This window comes from Marmota monax, unplaced genomic scaffold (genome assembly GCF_021218885.2).
Source record: "Marmota monax isolate L192 unplaced genomic scaffold, Marmota_monax_Labrador192_F-V1.1 WCK01_AAM20220418_F8-fsc00117, whole genome shotgun sequence".
In the NCBI taxonomy this organism is placed as follows: domain Eukaryota; kingdom Metazoa; phylum Chordata; class Mammalia; order Rodentia; family Sciuridae; genus Marmota; species Marmota monax.
Window position 1 is genome coordinate 877334 of NW_026693023.1, and position 23472 is coordinate 900805.

The window sequence follows — 23472 nt, forward strand, 5'->3', positions numbered from 1 at the left end:
TCACACATGCTAGGCAGGCACTCTACCACTGAGCCACAGCCACAGCTCCCCAACAAGGTCATTTTGATTAACCTTTGAAATATTTTTTGTAGTTGTCCTTGTTCATTAATAACCTTAAAATGAGGGGGTTGGGGTTGTGGCTCAGTGGTGGAGCATTCACCTAGCATGTGCGAGGCCCTGGATTTGATTCTCCGCACCGCATAAAGATAAATAAAATAAAGGCACTGCATCCAACTACAACTAAAAAATAAATATTTTTTAAAAAATAACCTTAAAATGATACCCATACTACTATAATAAGCATGTATCTGATTTTTTCCATTACTGAAGATTATTAAACTATCAACAAGTATTTTACATCTTTGTAGAACACTATGACTTCTTACTGTTGAATGAATACTGAAGATCTGAGATTTGAACCTAAGACAGACTTTACGGACTTCTTTTCTTTTCAATGCCACAGGAATATTGGATTTGCCAATAAAAACAATAGGCCCTTCCCAAATGTGGGCAAGATTTCAAATGTATTAACAGTTTCCTTTCTATGAAAAAACAGAAAAACATACCCTACAGCACACCACAGGCTGAACACCATTAATCCAAAAATCTGAAATGCTCCAAAATCTGAAACTTTTTGAGTGCTGATATGATGCCACAAGTGGGAAAATCCCATGCTATGAAATTTCATGCAAAAAATTACTAAAAATATTATATAAAATTACCTTCAGGCTATGTGTGTAAGGAATATATGAAACAAATTAATTTTGTGATTAGACTTGAGTCCCATCCCCAAGAAATCTCATATGCGTATGTAAATATTCTGGGGGATAAAGTCCCAAATCTTAAATACCTCTGGTCCCAAGCATTTTAGCTAAGTGATATACAACCTGTATTTAGTTAGAAATACATCTGATGAGAAGTATGAAAAAGCATCAGATTCTGTAAATTAACAAAAAAGCTGCAAATGCATACTTCAATTCATACATATGCACTAAGAATCCATTATGTGTCCAACATTATTTGGTGCTATAAAGTTAGGTGCCAGGTTCACACAAGTATAACACATGGCCTCTGCTGGACTAATCTAATTAAGGAAATAGATGGCATAAATAATACAAGGTAATAAGCCATTATATGACATGATAGGGGGTGTGAGAGTAAGTTTCATCATAATAATTTAGAGTAGAAGGAATAAGGCAAAAATGGTTAAAGCCTTCATGAAAGAAACAATATGAGCTGAGTTTGGGCAGAAGGGATGAGAAATCAGGGTCAGAACAATCTTCTGGGGACACTGAATAAGGAAATAAATGGAGGAAATCTGGAGCACTGAATACAAAATTATTTTATTTGAGGCAAAGAGTTTATGTTATCAACTAAAGGCAGGCAAATTTAGACCAGACTATAAAAGGACAGCCAAGGAGATTAATTGTATAAGCAACATGGAATCAATGGGAATAGGAAATAAGATATAAACGTTAATAAGAGAGATTTAAATTGGTGGCATATGCAAGGTGATTTGGAGGAAAAAAAGAAAAGTGAATTTCATCAATCATACCTTTAATGCTACAAGAAGAGTCACAGTCTCCACAGAATAATAACCTCTGTCTACATAGTCACCCATGAATAGATAGTTTGTATCTGGTGATTTTCCACCAATTCTAAAGAGTTCCATAAGGTCATGGAATTGGCCATGTACATCTCCACAGACAGTAACAGGACACCGAACTTCTTGCACATTTGACTCTTTCGTTAAAATTTCCTTAGCCTGTTAGAAAAATAAAATCAACAGTTAAAAAAAAAAAAAAAACTCATCACAATTTAAAGGTATAATTTCTTATCTAGTAAGAGAAAATTTTGGGGAAAAAACATTTTAAATGTGCCTTATAAGGCATAAAATGAAAACTACAAAATTAAATATCACTTTACTAGTGTTTCTATAACAAATGAATAACAATGTTTCCAAAGATAATTGAGAAACTGGAACCTTCGTATGCCATTTGTACAAATGTAAAATGGTGTAGCTGCTGTGAAAAACAGTTTGGCATTTTCTCAGAAAGCTAAAACAAAATAATCATCTATTCCAACAATTCCACCTAGGTATTTACTTAAAAGGAATGAAAACTTGTTTACATACATTCATGGCAGCATTATTCCTAATAGTCCCAAAGTGGAAACCATCCACAAACTGATGGTCTGAGGCTGGGGATGTAACTCAATGATAAAATGCTCCTGGGTTCAAACCCCTAGTACCTTGGGGAAAAAGTTCAGGGGGAGAAGAGAGAAGAGAGAAAGAAACTACTAATATATGCTGTAATTTTGAAAACATTGTGTTAAGTAATACAAGTCAGTCACAAAGGGTCATGACATAAGGTACATTTACATGCAATAACCAAAATAGGTAAATCTGTAGAGATAGAAAGTAAATGGGAGGTAGAGAACTAGAGGAACTAGGGAGTAACAGCTAAGGAATATAAAGTTTCTTTTGGGGGTAATGAAAACATTCTACTATTGTGACAGACACTCACATAATATACGAGTATATCAAAAGCTACTGAATTGTATATTCTAAATGAATTAATTATATAGTATAGAAATTTTCTTTCAATAAAGCTGTGTTTTAAAAAGAATAATCTTATTTACAAGTTTAAAAGGTCCATGAAAAAATTAATAATCACTCAAGTTCTTGTATAATTTTTTTTGGGGGGGGGCTGTTACAGGGGATTGAATTCACACATGTTAGTCAAGAGCTTACCAGTAAGCTATATACTTATCCCTAATCTTTTTTTTTCTTTCTTTCTTTTTTTTTTTTTTGGTTTTGAGACAGGGTCTCACAAAATTGCCCAGGCTGGCTTTGAACTTGCAATTCTGCCTCAACCTTTCAAGGGATTACAGACATGCACTACCATGTCTGGTATTCCACAAATTCTCACATTGATTCATAAAACAACCTTCACTTCAGCTTCTTTTGATGGTGGGGATTGAACCCATGGTCTGACCATGGACTAGGAAAGCACTCTACCACTTCAGCTACACCTTCATCCCCTAACCTTGGACTTCTTTAATCTACAATTTTATATTCAGAGTTAAATTAGAGTATACCATTAGGAGGCGCTGAAGTACAGAATTTATGTATTAAATACTATATTTTTCATTGATGAATACTTTCATCCTTTGTTATAGATTTCCTTTATTGTTTATTATCATTTTTAATAGTTGTAATAATGTGTACTTGTTGTTACTGATGGAAAATAACCATGCACTGCCTGAAGACCTTTTGGTTAGTGACAGACTGTGTATTTAAGTGGTTCTGAGAGATTATAATAGAGGTGAAAAACTCCTATGATAGGTCAACTGAGGGACAAGGTAGCTGTCAAAACATCACAGCACAATGGATCACTCATGTATTTGTGGTGATGGTGGTATAAATAAACCTACCATGCTGCCAGTCACATTATGTAATATAATAAATGACTGTTACTGGTTTATATATTCAATGTTTTTGTTATTTTAAGAGTATACTTCTCTAAAATTTTACTGTGAAACAGTACTCTATCAGCAACAATCTCATACATCTTCTGTTTACCGCATTCTTGATTGTACCAATTTTCTCAAGTTAATCTTGATTTTAAGTATACTCTAGATATTTCCATGGTGAAATCACCTAATGATTTGATTCTCAAAACATAGCCCCTTTCTTTGTTGTGATGTAATTCTTCTGGTATTTTAAAAAGTACTTCTTGGTCTAATACTTCCTTGCCTTAGGCATGTAATAAATTTTGTGTTCTTTTTCCTGTCTTAAAACACACACACATCTTCTCTCCTGTATGTGTGTGGTGGTGAGGGTATCAAACCCAAGGCTTGTGTATGCTAGACAAACACTAAGAAGGAGCCACATTCCCAGCCTATATTTCTTAAAATCAGATTTTTTTCACAATGCTCTTGTAAACTAAAATCTATTTAACTGGTTGGCACTGCCCATATTAAGTTAAGGAAGCTCTTCCTAGAATTACCACAATTTTAGTTACAAAGTAATATTCACCTGATGGCATCTATTTTGGTACTGTCAAATCAGTCTTCGATTTTCTAATGTTATTCCTGCATTCCTAGGATACTCTTTGATCATAAATTATTTTTAAAAATACACAGCCGATTCTATTCCATCTATGTTCTTAAGAGCAAAAATCTATACTCGAGCTGGGGGTATAGTTCACTGGTAGAATATATGCTTAGTATAAGCAAGGCCCTGAGTTAATCCCCAGGACAAAAAGTTCTACACTTTGCCAAACTTGTCTAGTGTTTTGATTTATCAAGGTATCATTAACTTCATAAAGTAAAGTACAAAACTTTCCTTCTTTCTTCCTCTGGAAAAAATAGGTTTCCAATTTAACTTCTTCAATGATTAGTTACATGTAAATAGATATTCTGTGTCTTCTTTAGTCAATTTTAGTATTTTTTTAAATATATCTTTATTTATTTACTTTTATGTGATGCTGAGGGTCGAACCCAGTGCCTCACATGTGCGAGGCAGGTGCTCTACCTCTGAGCTACAGCCCCAGCCCCCAATTTTAGTATTTCTTAAGCAAACTGTCCATTTAAAATTTTATCAGATAGCTACACTTAACATTGCGATTAAAAAAAATCTCTTTAACAGTCTTCATTTGTGCCACCACTATTTTACTTGATCAAACTTCCCAGATATTTATTCCATCTTTATAAATAAGCAGCATTCAATTAATTATATTATTTCTCACTACTCTGGTTTTTGCTCTTTATTAAATATTTCTTTCCTTTGATTTCTTTTTTTAAATATTTATTTCTTAGCTTTAGATGGACATAATATCCTTATTTTTATGTGGTGCTAAGGATTGAACCCAGTGCCTCACGCATGCCAAGAGAGAGCGCTACTACTTGAGCCACATCCCTAGCCCCTTTCCCTTGATTTCTATTTGAAGCCACTGTTGTTCTTAGCTGCTTCAGTTAAAAACAGCTCAGTAAATTTTAATCTTTGGTTTCTAATATACCACTATATTTTCCTCTCCATCCTTTTTGAAAACTATTTATACAATTTATTAGTGCTGAGGGTTGAACCTACTAGAGCTTCTTTCTGCTACTGAGTTACATCCCCAACTGTCCATCTTCTTTTTTTTTGTATCCCCTACTTTTAACTACCCTCTCCCCCCTCTTTTTTTTTTTTTGCCATCATACCTACTTTTGTTTCTTTTATTTTTTGGATGGTGCAAAAGGAATAACTGAATAACTGGTGTGATACAACCTGGAATTTCTGAATTCCAAATAAATAAACAGTTTCACTTTTTGAACATTTGATCAGTTACTTTTAGCACCAAAAAAACTGCTAACAGTCTATTCAACTCTAGCCCACTGGCACATCCATCTTCTTGTAACAAGTCCTTTGCTGTTCTATCATTCTCTCAGGGGATAGTCTATTGCCCTCCTTTCTGTATAATCTGGGCAAATCAACTGGTGATGGCAAGAATAGTGTCAATGAAGCAGTGCACACAGCTAGAATCTCTAGTAGATCCTGACTTCGCCGCAAATTTATCCTTGCATAGAGCTCCACGAGGTGATGAACCTGTGCAGTTATTTGCGCCTTCTGAGGTTCAACAGCGACCAGGCACTGTTAACTCAGTTTCATCCACCTCTCCCAGTTCTGCCATTGTCAGAATAAGGTTCAGAAACCTCTAGTCAGTTTCTTTTGTAGTATTAGTACTGCTACTACCCTCAATTCCTTTCATTTTCTTATGTTACCGTCTTTTAACTTCTTGTACTTTATTGACATTCTAATGAATTATTGCATATATGATTTCAGATGCAGGGGAATTCCTCCTTTAGGAAAGGCTTGATTTTTTTTTTTTTTTTAGTTCTTGTATATGGCTTCCCAAGCTATAGTCCTTTCTTACTACAAATTATTTGCCATTAATTTGTTGCTGTCTAAATCTTCTATTGACTCCAATATAGTGAGTCTTATTACTGATTCTTGCAATACTACATCTGAGACTGGTTTCTTCTCCCCCGAATCGTGGAAGGGAGGAGTATGGGATCTGAATGCCTACAAACCGTGCTCACTTATGAGGTTTTCTAAGAGCTCACTCAATTGCAAAGGTGAATACTCTCGAAAATTTGCAGTTTCACTGCATTCAATTCTGTCACTGAAGGGCCCATACTCACTCCTTATTTCTCCCCATGAGCTACTTCCACTATTTCTCAGACACAAGGAACGAGTTAAAGATCCCAGTTAACTGTCTCTCCCCATAGATTTGAAGAAGTTAATAAAAACCCTTCGGCTTTTGCTGTCTCATCAAAATCTCTTGGAGGGCAATATATAGAGGAACAGTGCCCTAAGTTGTGCCTTCTTTTTGTTTGGCTACTTATTTTTTCATGTTTTTTTTTTTTTTTGGGGGGGGGGCTATTTATTCCTTCCTGTCCCTTTGCCTCCTAGTGGATGTGTACATTTGATGTTCATATCATTATCAATGTCAGGAAGGGAAACAGGCAACTATCCATTATACTTGATATTGGTTAGATCACATCAAAGTAATGTGATCCATATGTGGCAAAAAATGGGAACTGTGACTAAGAATTGTGCTTCTCTTCCACCTGAAACATTAACAAAAATGAAAATTACCCATCATTAGCAAATCTACTTTCACACCCTATTAGTGGGAATGTATATTCATACATTTTCTTTGGAAAGCAATTTGCAGTAGCTAACAAAATGTTAACATGTTCTAAAGCAAAAACTGTTAGCTTATCTACCTCAATATCCATTCTACTCTTCTTTCTCAATAATTAAATTAATTATATTCAAGACAGCCATATTCCCAGCTAAAAGATGACCTTTCCCAGCTTTTTAGCCAATTTAAGATACAATAATAAACACTATACTGGGTGGCTTAAGTAACAGAAATGTATTCCTCATGGTTTTGAAAGCTGATAAGTGAAAGATAAAGGTGCCACCCAACTTGGTTCCTGTTGAGGGTCTATTCCTGGTTTGCAGTGGAGTATGTATTATTATGTGGCAAAGAGAAATCAATCATGTTTCTTGCATCTATTCTTATAAAAACACTAATTCCATATACAAGGGCAGCACCCTCATGACTTAGTCACCCTCCAAAGGCTCCAACTAATATCATACCCTTTACCACTCTCTAGCCTATTTCCTGAAATGGGCAGCTCCCTAGCAATGGCAGAGTATGGGAAGATGCAGAAGACCAAAACTGTTCTCCCCAAAGATATATTTTCCCAATCCCTGGAATTTATGAAGACTACTTCCTATGACAAAAGATGAAATTAAGGATTTTGACAGAGTTTATCCTGGATTATCCTGGTGGATCCTAAATGAAATCATATATATATATATCTATCCTTTTGTTTCTTTTTTGAAACAGGGTCTCCATATATTACTCAGGCTGGCCTGTACTAAAGTGATCCTCCTGCTTCAGCCTCCCAAATAGCTAGGACTATAGGTGCATGCCATCAGGTCCAGCTTATTTGTATCCTTATAAAAGAGAGGCTAAGGGGGTTTGGGGACTGGCCTTTCCAGAGATGGCAATGTGAAAACAGATGTAGTCTGAAGTGATATAATCAGCCACCAGAAGCTATAAGAGGCAAAGAACAGAGTCTTTTCTAGACTTCGCAAAGGGAATATAACCCTAACAACACCTCGATTTTGGTCTTCCAGACTTCAGAACTGCAAAAGAATAAATTCTGCTTTGTTAAGTCATCTAGTTTATGGTAACTTATTATAGCAGATACACACAAAAACCCAAAACAAAATACAGAAAGAATCTTGGTTTCCCGAACTTTGTAAGGCTGCCATATGGTACCAGAGCTCTGCAGTTTCTGTTACAAAGTCCAAATCTCTTTTTTTTTTGCTGGGGAGGGGTATATGGGGGAGGGGGTGCTGGGGCATTCTACCACCGAGCTATATCCCTAATCTTCTAAAATTTGAGACAGGGTCTCACAAAATTGCCAAGACTGTCCTCAAACTTGTGATCCACCTGCCTTAGCAGGGTTTTACATGGCACTGGGCTCCAAACTAACTCTTAAGTGATACATGGTTACACTACTGGAGCAAGCAACTCCATTTCTAGACATTTATGCTATCTATGAATAAATCTGTATGGATAAGTATGTATAAATATGTATAAATATAAATATGTATAAATATGTATGGGTGGGCTGGGGATGTGGCTCAAGCGGTAGCGCGCTCGCCTGGCATGCGTGCGGCCCGGGTTCGATCCTCAGCACCACATACAAAACAAAGATGTTGTGTCTGCCGATAACTAAAAAATAAATATTAAAATTCTCTCTAAAAAAAAAAAAAAATATATATATATATATATATATATATATATATATATGTATGGGTATCAGAACAAGGATGTTAGCATTTAAGAGAAAATAATTGGGAACTACAATGTCCACTGAATAATTAAGAAGATAAACATGGTATGCTAAGTAACCAATACAAATATTATTAAAGTATATTTGATATAAAGATTATTTAATATATAACCAAGAAAGGCAAGTCACAAAACTATCTGATCACCTCTTCTGGGAAAACCATTAGCAAGGCCCTAAGTAACTTAGTGAGATCCTGTCCCAAAATTAAAAAATAAAGTAAAAAGGGCTGGGGAATGGGACTCATGGGTGAAGTGCCTCTGGGTTTAATTTACAGAACCATAAAGGACAAAAAAAAAAAAAGAGGAAAACCATCTTGGAGTTCCACACTAAGAAGCTCTTATGTTAGTTTCTCCAGATTGCTGGCTTTGATCATAGAGCACAGTACAGCCCCAGGTTTAGCCAGAGTATCAACGCACCAGGAGGTAAAGAAAATATTCTTAACATAAGAACCAAGATACAGAAGCCAAATCCCATAGTCAAATAGATCTCAGTATGGTATAATACCTGGAAGACAGAAAAACAATAAGCAGAGATCTTTCAAGAGCAATATAACCTCCTGCAATGGAACCAGAAAAAATATCATAATGACAGTGAAACTGGAAATTAGTAAAATAATTATTATTTGGTTATCAAGTATCAGATAATTCATTTTTCAAGTCAAATAGGAAGAAATAACTAACATTTCGCAGGAGAAGTTAAAACAGAATCTTCTGGTTATATGATATTCAGAACTTAACAAACTAATTCTACTTTAAAATCTACTAAAGGAAATATTACCAAGAACAGTGGTAATAGTACCTGGACAGGACAATAGTTATTATCATCATAATGGTAAAGCATTTGCTTTGATGAACACCATACACAACAATAATTTGACACATCAAAACACTCCTTAAAGAATAGGGTATATGTATTCATGTAATAAACATTTGTCAGGTGTTGGCTATAGGCCAGGCATCAGAGATAAAAAAGGTAACTAAGCTCTCTAGTCTCAAACAACCTGACTTTGACAGTCCCAACTTAAAATCATTGATTCAGTCAAAATTAAAAGGCCATATTTTTGGAATATTCCAATGAACTAATTATATAAGAGCTTTTGAGAATATAAGGCTTTGAATTAGCTTTGTCTAAATTGTTAAATAGAAGAAAGCATGTAACTATTTATACCAACTAACTTGTAATTTAAACTTGTATTTTCCTATATTTTAACATCGAAAGTTGATTTTTCAAGTCCACTTATAAAGATATTTTCTACAATATTGGTGGCTTTGCCTTTTTCTAAATTTTTTTTTTTAGTTGTTAATGGACTTTCTTTTTATTCATTTATTTAAATGTGATGCTGAGAATCTAACCCTGTGCCTCACACATGAGAGGCAAACGCTCTACCACTGAGCCACAACCCCAACCCATGGCTTTGCTTTTAGTAGTTCCAAAACTTAATAATTTGACTATGAAGCTTTATTGACAAAATTGCATTTATTCACAGTATACAGGCATACATTATTGTAAAATCTTCAAATATAATGCATTTAAAAAATACTACTATTTTATAAGTATATGTTTTTCCTCTTCCCTCTGTAGTACTAGGGATTGAACTCAGGGGCACTTTACCTTACCAAAGAACTCCAACCCCCAACCTTTTTTACTTTCTATTTTGAGACAGGATCTCACTAAGTTGCTGAGGCTAGTCTTGAACTTGGGATCCTCCACTGCCTTCTGAGTAGCTGGAATTACAGGCATGTGCCACTATACCTGGTTTAAAGATTTTTTTTTTTAAATTTCAGTTTTAGTTGTCCAATGTAGTAAATATCAATAATACAGATTCACACATGCAAAACTCTTTGTAGTCATAAATACATTTAAAGAGGATAAATCACTAAATTAATTCCTCTGATTTCTTGATCTGCACGTCAACATGAAAGAAAACAGACCATACGTTTTACATTTCTATAAAGATGTGTATTCCTATTCACTTCAACTTGTTTGCTAGTAGCTATTAGTAATAGCCTATTGCACTAATCCAAGTACAAATTTAGAATATTGTGATTTAAGAAACAAAATCACAGTAAGACTTGTATGCATACTGGGTCTATAATCCCAACTACTCAGGAGGCTGAAGTAGGAGGATCACAAATTCAAGCCAGCTTGGCATATATAGAAAGGTTTTTATTTCAAAAACCAAAACCAACCAAATGTTTTCTCTGATATGCAGATGCTAATTCACAATAAGGTGAGGGATAGATATACTTTGGATTAGAAGGGAGTCAAGAGAGGGTATGGGGATTGGAATGATAGTAGAATAAATAGGACATTATCACCCTATGTGCATATATGATTACACGACCCACGTAACTCTACATCATGTACAACAATCAGAAGAATAAGAAGTTATGTTCCATTTATGTATGATGTATCAAAATGCATTCTACTGTCATGTGTAACTAATTAGAAAAATAATAATAAAAAAATAAGCCTTAGTATATACACTGTAAGAATCACAAAGTTACTCTAGCCTCAGATTTATTTAAACCAATTGGATGCACTTCGCCCATGCTTTTAATTTGAAGTGACTCCAAGAAGTAGTGAATGCCAAGTTCTATTCCAGAGGAATATTTTTAAACTATTGTCCAACACTGTATTCTAAAATGTCTCTAAAGTATGATTTTGATTTTAATCTCCCTTATTTCTGCAAAATTCCCAAAATTGGGTCTCCAGTTTTTATTTTTTTGTTGTAGACAGATATAATTCCTTTATATATTTTTATGTGGTGCTGAGGATTGAACCCAGTGCCTCACACTTGCTAGGCAAGCACTGTACCACTGAGCCATGACCCCAGCACCTGCAGCTTTTCTGTTGATTCCAGGTTATCAAATATTCTTCCAATAATCACCCTTTCTGCTTAAATTAGCCTAGTAGACTTCATACCAAGGGTACGAATAATGAAGTCCATACTTTTCTTTTACTAGCCTATAATTAGAACGAAATTATATGTACAAATCTTCCAGAAAACATGGGTTCTCCTCAGTCCCAATCTAATTGTGTACAATTAACGTCTTTAAATCCTTCTATTTCTTTATTTAGACTAGGTATCCATAAACCTACATCTCTAAAATATGAAGTACTCTCTTCTCTAAGTATAATCTAAAAACAGCCACTTTTACAAAATGAAATTCTCTGAGAGCTGATTCTTAGCTGTGCAGAAAGTCACATTATTTCATTATCATATTGCTCAGAGAGGTCCTTAAACTGAGAAATTATTTTTCTCAATTAACAAAAAGCCCGGAACTGTTCAGCTTCTCAAGGGCCATAGGAACAGCAGATTCTTCCCACCTATCTTTTTTTCCTATTTGTAAAAAGCAGAATTGCCATTTTATATAAATAAAAGATACACCTCTAGGCACTGTATCTGGTATCAGAGATACAGGGGGTAGAAGGGACAAAGCTGAAGAGTTCATACTAGCTTTTCCTACAGTTTTTTTTATTTTTTATTTTTATTTTTTATTTATTTTAAAAATAGGTTTTTAATGATAGAGATGAGGTTTATTTATTTTTTGGTTATAAGTGGTCACAATACCTTTATTTTATTTTTATGTGGTACTAAGGATTGAACCCAGTGCCTCATGCATGCCAGGCAAGCGTTCTACCTCTGAGCCACAACCCCAGCCCCATTTCCTACAGAGTTTTGACAAGATGATTCAAAAATGTTCATTATCACAACCGAAACAATATTTTTACTAGAAATCAAGCTATTCCATAAGACAGCTTCCAGTATTATTAAAAAAAAAAAAAAAAAAATCAAAATGGCTATCCCAGAAGCTAGGGAGGCTGAGGCAGGTAAACTCAAGAGACCTTGCCTCCAAATAAAAAATAAAAAGGGGTGGAAATGTAGCTCAGTGTGGGAAGCCCTGGATTCAATTCCCAGTACTGCAAAAAAGAAAAGCAAACAAAACAGTCAAATTGAACAGCATAGATTAGAAAGTTCAATTCGAGTTGATGTCTTCTATTACTATCAAAACAAACCAAAGCAATGCTCAACAGAGAATTTCAACTCTAGAATGGAAATCTCCTTCATATACAACCATTTACTGCCTTACTTTCAAATACAGAAATTAAAAGCAAGAAAGTATTATTACTCAATTGTTCTTTTCAGGGTATATAGTTATCTTAACCGTACACAGGTGCTAAGAGATGGGTCAAGATATATGATATAGAAAAAAACACACGTGAATGAGCTTTATAATAATACTTGTTTAGCTTTTTATCTATATAGTGTGAATAAAGTACTCTGCTGAGCCAATGTGAGCCAGTCCTCCCCAGAATATTTTATATTCACTGTACAGATACCCTCATGTTTTTTAAACACTTGATCATAATAAACACCCTTTATTCAGATTTGTTATAGCAAGATGAATTTAGTTTGCCTTCAGGGAAAGAATGTGTTGGATTGGCAGAAGTTAACCATAGTTCATGTTCTATTTTTAGTTCTCAATGTAAAAGTCTTGTATGTTTGGGATTTCCAAGACCTTACCCAGGTTCAACAGTGGTTCACTTGAAGATTCATAAAACAAAATATATTCTTGTATTCATAGGTATAATTTATTACAGTAAAAGGACATAAAACAAAATAGGCAAAGGGAAAAGGCACATGAGCAAAGCCCTAAGGGTACCAGTGCAAGCTTTAAGAGTCCCAATGCAGTCAGGAAGAATGCACGTAATTCCCTTGCTGTGACCTGAGTGAAACAGGGAAGCACCATAAAGATCCAGTGTCTGTGATTTGTAATTGAGGGCTATCTCATCAGTGTCCTCTGCCTCATTAATATCAAGATTCCAGACTCTCCATACAAACATTTTAAGCACAGTGAGCTATTCCTAACAGGGAATGATAGGAATTATCCTAAAATCCAACTTTCCAGGAACCAGCTAAGGGGAACCTTGCAACAAGAACTTTCTATAGATAGCAATCTCAAAATTGCTATGTTAACTCTTTTCTGCACAATTTATAATTCTGTTAATTTTTAATGAATGCTTTTTAATGTGACTTAGCCTAATCTCTGAGACACAGATAAGACCAAATTAAAATCTGCAAAGTAGACTGTAGTGATGCTATATGACATTTAGCAGAGATATATCTAGACAGAAAGAAAGAAATTATTGCTGCATATCCTATATTCCTATTTGCCTATCCATTCAAATTTATTTCCCTTTTCACAAATTTAAGAAATAATCTTGGGGCTGAGGGTGTAGTTCAGAGTGCATGTTTAGCATATGTGAGGCCCTGGGTTTGTTCCCCAGCATATACCACACTCACCCACCCACAGTCATTTTCTTTCTTTTTACCATACTTGGAAATGATCCCAGGGGTGCTCTAACACTGAGTTACAACCTCAGCCTTTTTCGGAGACAGGGTCTAAGTTTCTCAGGCTGGCCTTGAACTTACCACTCTCCTATCTGCCTCCCAAGTAGTTGGAATTATAGGCATGTGCCACCATGCAGTCAACAAAATATTCTTTTTTTGCTTCTACAAAATTCAGTATGTCTTACAAACTGAAATGAGAAATGAAGCTTTGGGAATGATATTTGCATATAAAAAGAAAAATGAAATACTTTTTATTCCCTTCTATTCATATTTTAGGAATGCAAAATATTTAAATACACTTGTCTGCTGATCTTCCAACAAGTAACATTGTATTTTTTTTTGGGGGGGGGGGGTACTGAGGATAGATCTCTGGGGCTGACCACTGAGCCACATCCCCAGCCCTATTTTGTATTTTATTTAGAGGCAGGTCTCATTGAGTTGTTTAGTGCCTCGCTTTTGCTGAGGCTGGCTTTGGACTCGCAATCCTCCTGTCTCAGTGTCCCCAGCCACTGAGACCATATTTGTTTTTGACAGTTCAGAAATTCTTTTTTCCCTTCTATTTATACACAAATGGACTGCTATAATACATTTTAGGTTATTTTTTACTCTCCAAGCAATTTCCTTGAAATCAAGCCACAGAACAGACTGATCTCTGGAACAGATGATAGTAGATAATATTAAAAGCACTCCAGGACTAAGTTAATATGAGCAAAGTTCTTGCCTTCCTAATTACAAGCTCTTCCACATATAGGAATTGACCTTTTTAAAATTTTTAATACAAGGAAATGAAGCTTTCTTTGCAGTTAAACAACATTAAGTATTTGTATGCTACATGATATCAAGGTTTGGAAATACATAAAAGTCATATCATTTCAAAATTTGAAAAAACTGAGATACACGTATGTATATAAACCAAGATAAAGGTAAAAAAGTTTTAGGAGGTGATACCTATGACCCCAGGTTCTTAAACTATACACCACAACCATCCCTCTATCCCACAGTAAGCTTGGTAGATACAAAAATGTTGAAGTAGGAGGGCAGTAGAGAGGGAAGTTGGGCACCAACAGTGCAAAGTATTTGCTTTCCCACATTTCTTTTTTCTATTTTGTTGCTGTTGTAGTACTGTGAATTGAATCCAGGCACTCTCTATTACTGAGCTACATCCCTAATCCTTTTTATTTTGAGACAAGGCCTCTTTAAATTGCCTAAGCTGGCCTCAAACTTGCAATTCTCCTGTCTCACTCAGTCTCCTGAGTCTGCTGAGTTTACAGGTGTGTGCCACCATGCCTGGTTCTTCCCCAAATTTCTGACATGCTTGACAATTTAAAAAAATAAATCATGGCTAAGTGTGGTGGGGCATAATTATAATCCCAGTAACGCTGAAGACCGAGGCAGGAGGACTGAGGACAATTTGGGCAACTTAGCAAAACTGTCTCAATATAATAAAGGGCTCAGTGGTAGAGCGTCTAGCACATGTGAAGTCTAGGTTCAACCCCCAGTACTGTAAATAAAGCAATAAATAAATAGCTTTTCAATCTGAAAATATAACTTTTAAAACTTCAAAACAAATTCCAGATGGTAATAACTATAAAAGCTACCACCATGCTATCTTATACAATGGATTTTATTCAGTCATAAAAAGAAACGAAGTATAAATACATGCTGTGAATATGGAAGACACTTTTTTTTTCTGAAGAATTTTGAAACTACTGAAAAAGAAACGAAGTATAAATACATGCTGTGAATATGGAAGACACTTTTTTTTTCTGAAGAATTTTGAAACTACTGAACTGTGTATTTTAAAAAGGGTGATTTTTATAGCATTTAAATTGTATCTCAATTTTTAAAACCTGAGGAGGGGAATCAAATGTAAAATACTGTGGAATCCCAATGGAGTCCTCAACAACAAGCATTCTTTAGCTTTCATAAAAGGAAAAATTTTGCCACTAGTCTACAAAGCATCAAATAAAGTATGGGTGTATATCATGATCAATGACTTCACTTCTTTCAAAGCCTGTGAGGTCATTGTGGATCTGTTATTAAGTTCACACAGAGACAACAAAAAGTGTAACTGTGTTGCCTCCTTATCTTGTCGTAATAAATTCATGTGACATTTTACAAAAATGGATATTCAAAAGAGGGATTTGGCCAATGATTACAATGCAACAAGAAATGAAAAGTAGTAGCATAAGGAAATGAAATTCAAATCTAAAGTATATAAAATAGCTAACTGTAGGAATGTTGACAGTGCTGCCATTAGAAACTCTAGGTATACAGCTGGAAACTTAGCATTAAAAATAAACCATTGAGATAAATAAATAAAAATGCAAATATATTGACACAAATGAGGAAGGTGGTTGTGATAAAAGGGTGAAGATATTCCAGAGGAAATGACAAGGGGGCAAAAATCTCATTAAAGCAATTTTCAGAGATATTTCACAACAATGAAAACACAAAGGAGAAAATGTTGAAAGCTGATCCAAACTTAGGGAGTATGGCAGTTTATCACCACATAGAAAAGACACATATTCTATCTCATAAATTATATGATGGAAAGGCAAGCATTGTTCAAGCTGTCTTTTTTTTTTTTTTTTAAATTGTGGATGAACACAATAACTTTATTTTTTATGTGGTGTTAAGGATGGAACCCAGTGCCTCACACATGCAAGGCAAGCATTCTACCACTGAGCCACAACCTCAGCCCCTCAAGCTGTCTTTTTTGAGACAAAGTCTTGCTAAATTGCCCAGGTTAAGTCTCCAAGATCCTCCTGACAAAGCCTCTCAAGGCATGTGCTAACATGCTCAGCATTCAAGCTGTCCTTGATCAGTTTTTTATTTACAAAGAAGTATCAAAAAAAAAAAAAAAAAATTTAATTTTGGAGAAGTGTGAGAGGCAAGTACTCTACCACTGAGATGTATTCCCAGGCCTCATTTTATTTTCAAAAATTACCCTAAAAATAACAAAATAAAAGTAAGAGGCGCTGGGGATGTGGCTCAAGCGGTAGCGCGTTCGCCTGGCATGCGTGCGACCCGGGTTCGATCCTCAGCACCACATACAAACAAAGATGTTGTGCCCGCCAAAAAACTAAAAAATAAATGTTAAAAAATTCTCAAAAAAAAAAAAAAAAAGTAAGAAATAAATAAAAAAAGAAAGAAAAATATGAGTATATTTATCAGAATTTTACCATATATCAAGTAGCAATCTCAAACTGCAATCTGGAATCTGTACATCATAATAACTGTGACGTTCTTTAAAAATCTCCCCAAGACATAGTCAATCAGTTTCTGGGATGGAGTCAAGGAACCTCTAATTTATATTTGTTTTCCAGGTGATTTTTTGTGCACGTTTAAAATTTAAGGGAAAGATGGGACAATTTGACTACATAAAAATGATAAAACTTGGATATTAAAAATGACCAAAAAAACTCCCCAAACTGATAAAGAATATTTATTTTAAATATTTTTTTAGTTGTCAATGGACTTTTATTTTATTTATTTATATGTGTTGCTGAAAATTGAACCCAGTGCCTCACACATTCTAGGCAAGGGCTCAACCACTGAGCTACAACCCCAGCCCCAATATTTAAAATTTAAAAATGACTTTTCTAATCATCAAAGAATTTGTAGAATCAAGAAAAGATAAAATGTAAAATGAAACAAAACAATATGCCGACTACTAAACATTCATGTTGCACCCACTCTATGATTCTGATAAATCTGTGTTTTCTCCATGTATTTTGGTATCATATTTCATTTAATGTACTGAAGGTCTTGTCATCTACTATTTGTTATAAAATAAAAATCTATGTAGTGAAGAATTAGCTTCGCCCAAAGAGAGATTTGGCCTTTGACCCTAGAATGATCAGTTTGATAAAGAATGTCTCTGCCTGGGGACTTTGATTTAAAGATTTTGGGTAACTTGGTATAATATCTGCTTCTAGAGGAAATGGAAAAAGCAAACAGACCCTCTTGGACTTCTATGCCTCTGTTGTATTCTTTCCCAATTATGATAATAAACCTCAATTTTGAGTAGAAAGTATTTAGTGAGTTGAATCTTTCCTATGAATGACTCAACCTAAGAGTGATTTGGGGAATCCACTTGAAATTGGTGCAGAAGTGAGGGCAGTCTCAGGAATGTTCCTTTTAACCTTACAGTTGTCTAATCTCTCAAAGTTCGTAGAAAAGATAAGGACAGTTTTTGGGTTTTGGGGACTATGCTCTCTAACTCCTGCAAAATCTCTTTTTCCTTCGGTGCAGAGGATTGAAGCCAGGGGCTCCAGCACTGAGCTATGCCAACCCCTACAAAATCCTTTTTGATTATAAAAGCAAATCACATAATGAAGAATTTGGAGGGTTTTCTCTGACCACCCCACCAAAGTGTCTCTTAGTTGGACATAGTAGTACATGCCTATAGTCTCAGTTATTAGAGAAGCTGAGGCAGGAGCACTGCTTGAAAGCAGAAACAGGGTTAAGATCCCTATCTACACACACACACACACACACACACACAAAAAAAAAAAAAAGGGTCCTAAAATCAGTAATCTTAATCACAGGTTGCTACTCAGGATTGTTTAATTCTTTTGATCTCAAAAGCATCTCAGCCAAAGGATAGTTTTATAACAGATGATAAACTGACCCAGGTTACAAAAGACACAACAGCAAACTAAGTCTAGGCTTAGTTCTCCCATTCCCTAGAAAGCAATCAATCTGTAATGTATAGGACGTCTTCCCAGGGTCAATATTATGAAAGAAATTTAGACTCGAAAGTAACATATGGAAAAGGAAGTACTGGACAACATCTGGTTAGAAATAAAGGGACAGTAACAGAAAAAAGATGTTTATATGCAAATTATTCTTAACAACCTAAATGAGGTTTGCATTTCATCACAGTTACTTAAAGGAGAACAAGGAAATCAAAACAATTAAAAATTCCTATTTAGTCTTACAGACTCGAGTTCTATATCTATATATACATACATATATGTATATGTATGTATATATATATATGATTATATCTATGATTTTAGCACCATTCTATTAGAAAAAAACTAAATTCAGAAAATAGTTCGAATTTACAAAAATTAACTGGGCATTGATTGTCTTCTCAATTTCTTGTACATTGTTTTGCTTTCACCAAAGGAGGACTATATTTAAAGTCCTTCAGAGTGTTTATCCTGAAGAAAAGACTGAGAAGGAAATTTTTCTGGACATGATTAAAATCAGAAGGCATATGCTGCAAATAAAATTACTCAATGAAAAAAAACCTTTTTTTAAATATATTTTTTTAGTTGTTGATGGACCTTTATTTTATTCATTTATTTATATGTGGTGCTGAGAACTGAACCCAGTGCCTCACACATGAGGCAAATGCTCTACCACTGAGCTACAACCCCAGCCCCCCCCCAAAATTTTATAATGTAAACAACTTCATTTTGTCTACCTAGGTATATGATTTTTCATATCATGTCAATAAATTACCCGATTTAACAGCTAGTCGTTAGCAATAGTTCATGCTATTTCTCATTTGGCTTAATTTCTTTACCTATCAGCTCAGACAGGCATGAAAAACCATGATTTGTTCAGTCATTAGAATTGGGTCTTAACCTCATATTCCACTGTAACCATGTCATTCTTTGTTATCATCACAAAGAAAAGAGCTATTTTCTACATCACTGCATCAGACTTTATCAATGGACCACCAAGGCTGGCACTAATCCTTGTTCAAGGGAAATTTTAAAATGAAAGCATCAGTAACCATCACTTTTCTTTTTCAGCTGGCAACATATCCCAGAGAATAATGTACAAGATTTTCTTCAACTCACAAAAATTGTTCAATATTACCAGGATCTAATCTTCATAAGATGATTCTGGACATTCAGGATTTAAGCATGCTATTTCACATTAATAATGAAGTAAGGTTGGAGGTGTAGCTCAGCTGTGGAGCATTTGCCTAGCATACATGAGGCCCTGGGTTCAAATCCCCAGCACCACCACCACCCAAAAAAAAAAAAAAAAAAAAAAATACATACATAAACAGGATAAAGTATGTACCAGGCATGGTGGTACATACCTGTAATCCCAGCTTCTCAGGAAAGAATAACAAATTCAAGGTCAGCCTGGGCAACTTAGTGAGACTGTCTCAAAAAAAAAAGAGGGGGGGGGGCAGGGATGTGGCTGGTTCACAACTTAGTGGCAAAGCGTCTGCCTAGCAATGAGAAAGGCTCTGGGTTCAATTTCCAGTACCCTAAACAAAAACAAAAACTGCCAAAGTTAAATAATATCCTATAGATATTTCTGCTTATTTAAAAGAAGAAACCATGACCCAAAAATGTACCCATTAGTTCAATACAAAATTTACATAGCTATACTTCTACTCCAAGCCTCAAAATTTTCCTCAGTAAGAAAATTCATCAGAATAAAGATCTGCCAGCACATAGGCTGACTAAATTTCCCTTTCTACCTAGAGTATCATCACCAAGGTTGAAGTTATAGAATAAAATTTATCAGGTCAAAGAGCCTAAAATTTTTTACCCTTCTCAAGGCAAGAGTTAAATATATATAGTTCTATTTACAGTATGTCCCAAACAGTGCCAGACTGGGTATTAGACACAGCATTCTTAAAAAGTACTGTGCATACCACTGTTGCAGAAATGAATCACAGAAGCAGTTTCTCAGAGAGGACTCAAGATCACAATTAGCTTCAAAAGCTGGGTTGCTAATTTAGGTTACTGTAAAAGAGTCTTCTCAGAAGATATGCTTTACTATTTTATATCAACAATTTTTCACTAGGCTGAAATTAACCTCAAAGCCAGACATACCATTCACATTCTTACTTTGGTAGTCATTCGCCCACTAGCTGGAGCGTGAGTTTTATTTTTGCCACTATCTCAAAATAGGGACTTTACTAGTACTACTTTGGTCTTAATTTCATCTGACAAGCTTCAGTTTTAGGCTGAAATTAGAAGAAGAATTTAATTTAAAAGGAAAAACCACTGCCTTCTCATGTGACTTTCTATAGAGTAGCACAGCAAACAGAATCCAAAAATCATGCAACTAAAAATGTAATGAAAAGGAATTTAAAAAGAGATGACATATAATTAGGTTTAACTGTTTTATATGCCTGCCTTTTTTTGCTCTGGAACTGAAGGATAAGTATTAGGACTTATCCAGGTACAATGAGGCATGCCTTAATCCCAGAGATTTGGGAGGCTGAGGCAGGAGGATCACAAGTTTAAGAACAGCCTCAGTAATTAATAAGGCCTTCACTAACTTAGTGAGACACTGTCTCAAAATAAAAAAGGAAAATGCCTAGAGATGTAGCTCAGTGGTAAGAGTGCCCTTGGGTTCAATTCCTGGTACAAAAAAAAAAAAAAAAAAAGGAAGAAGAAGAAGAAGAAAGAAAAAAACCAACTAAGTTAAGAGTAGTTACTTTTTACAAAATTCTACAGTATTTTGTGATGAAGAGGAAATACAATATAGTCATTATACATAAAAATCCTTTTAGGACTAGGGGTTCAATTCCCAGTAGTGGGGTGGAATACAGTAGAGGGCAGTGAGGATCTCCTCCTTTGAGGTACCTTCACCAGAAGTCATATCAACATATCTATTTTACATTTCTTTCCAAAAGAAAATGCATTAAAAAATTTATCCTTTTTTTATTTAACATTCACCACATGCCTATTTTTTATCAGGACTTTACATGGGTACTATTAAGATAAAGTCAACTCAGGATATCAGTAATTATTATCCCTGTCTCACATAAAGGGAACCAGAAGTGCAAACACACTGGCAGCTAGAAGGATGTGGAACAGGATTTGAATTCAGACAGGTGGAATGCATAGTTGTTACAAAATCCAACTAGGACTAACGTTAGAATACAAGAAAAATACATCTAAATATACACATAACCACAAGGTATGCCACAGATGCTAGCAGAAGACTGTAAAATAAAGCACAATTCTGTATGTGACACTTATAGCAAGATTTATTGACTTCAAAACTGGATATTTCAGTGACATCTGAGCTTTAGAGAGACATTTAAAAACTAAAATTTAAGACTTGTGAGATTACTACACAAGAAAAATTGAAGTAATTGAAACTGCAAGTAAAGTTTGTTTCAGAGAGAGATCATTTCCTCCACAGTTGTATTTACAATTTTTCCTGTTCTGCGTGGTTATTTAATATACAAAGATCATGCTCAACTTAAATTGTGTTATTAATTACTCTTCCATCTCTAAGTTTTGCTTAACTTTTTAAAAAAATATTTATTTTTTAGTTGGACACAATTTTGTTTACTTATTTTTATGCAGTGCTGAGAATCAAACCCAGGGCCTTGCACATGCTAGGCTACTGCACTCCCGCTGAGCCACAACCCCAGCCCCAGTTTTGCTTAACTTTAATAGTGCCCTGTTAATAAATAACACCAAGAAAATCTTTCCTTCTTTAGTGCATTTCTGGGGCATCCTGAGTCTCAAACGTATGACTAAGATAATTTTATAGATTCTGGATTGAAATAAATAACCTCCTTCCTTATTCCTTCATGGACCCTAAATCGAACTTTTCAACACAAAAATTTGGGAAAATTGTTTAATTCACATTACAAAAGATGTATAAGAAAAACTCCAGACTTTAAGATGGAGAGATGGAAATAATTTTAGCAGCTAAGAAAACACTGGGTACAGGCTGGGAGTAGTAGTACACATGACACTGAGGCTGGAGGATCTCAAGTTCAAACCCACCCTCAACAACTTATATAGGCCCCAGGCAACTTAGAGAAGACCCCGTGTCAAAACAAATTTTAAAGGTTCAATGGATAAGCGCCCCTGGGTTCAACCCTAGGCACAACAACAACAACAACACTGGATACAGAATTCAGAAAACGAAGATCACATATTCAAGAACGACCTAAATAACTAGTCTCTTGCATGTTTTTTTTTTTTTTTAATCTCTGGAAAAGAAAAAATCTTTATATACAGTAAAAATGGAAATTTCTGAAAAAATGCTACCCTACTCGAAAACATATCATTCAAAGCAAACACTATTCTGAAATTTAATACTTGCTGTCTTGTTTCTGAAAATCAACATTACTCCCAAGAACCACTCAACGCCAAGACTTCTACCAAAATCAATCTCGATTTTTAAAAAATCCGCCTGCCATCACGCCCACTTCTATACAAATGATTGACACACTCCGACTCACTGATTTCTGCAGGAACCCATTTATCTAAGAACAATTTTACGTTACAAAATTCTTTAATACTAATGACTTTCAGATTAATTTTCGGTGCATATTCAAAGAGACTGCGTTTGAATAATTTTCGGGCATCCTAAATCGCCGATACTGGTCGTCCACGTGTGAAAGAAGCTGAAGTGACAATGAACTCCCCAGAACAGTGAAGGGGACCATAACCGAACTTCGGGCGCGGGTTCCGAGAAATACATTTCTTCAGTTCATCTACAGCGGACTCCTTAGGCCTAGCACCTGCGCGTCCGGCCGGGACCAAGGGGAACGGCGAGGACAGCTCGGTGCTCACGTCCTGGACTGGCTTGGCCAGGCCACCGGGTAGGGATTGGGGGGGGGGGGGGCAAGAGAAACGCAGCCCGAGGTCGCGCACGGGCAAAGGGCCCAGGAGGAGAGGCCGCCGCGCCCGCCCCTCGCTCGGCCCAGCGCTCCCGAGCTTTTCTTTTCACTC

General features: G+C 35.4%; 1 protein-coding gene and 1 pseudogene across 1 annotated transcript in view; both read right to left on the bottom strand.

Annotated features, from left to right (window-relative positions):
• The window catches only part of Ppp2cb (protein phosphatase 2 catalytic subunit beta), a 33644-nt gene that overhangs the window by 10027 nt on the left and 145 nt on the right, over positions 1 to 23472 (bottom strand). The window contains exon 2 of the mRNA XM_046453295.2: positions 1556 to 1765. Coding sequence (XP_046309251.1) covers positions 1556 to 1765 — 210 coding nt within the window. The remainder of the gene's footprint in view (positions 1 to 1555; positions 1766 to 23472) is intronic.
• On the bottom strand, positions 1776 to 23470 carry LOC131423132 (mitochondrial import inner membrane translocase subunit Tim8 B-like; annotated as a pseudogene).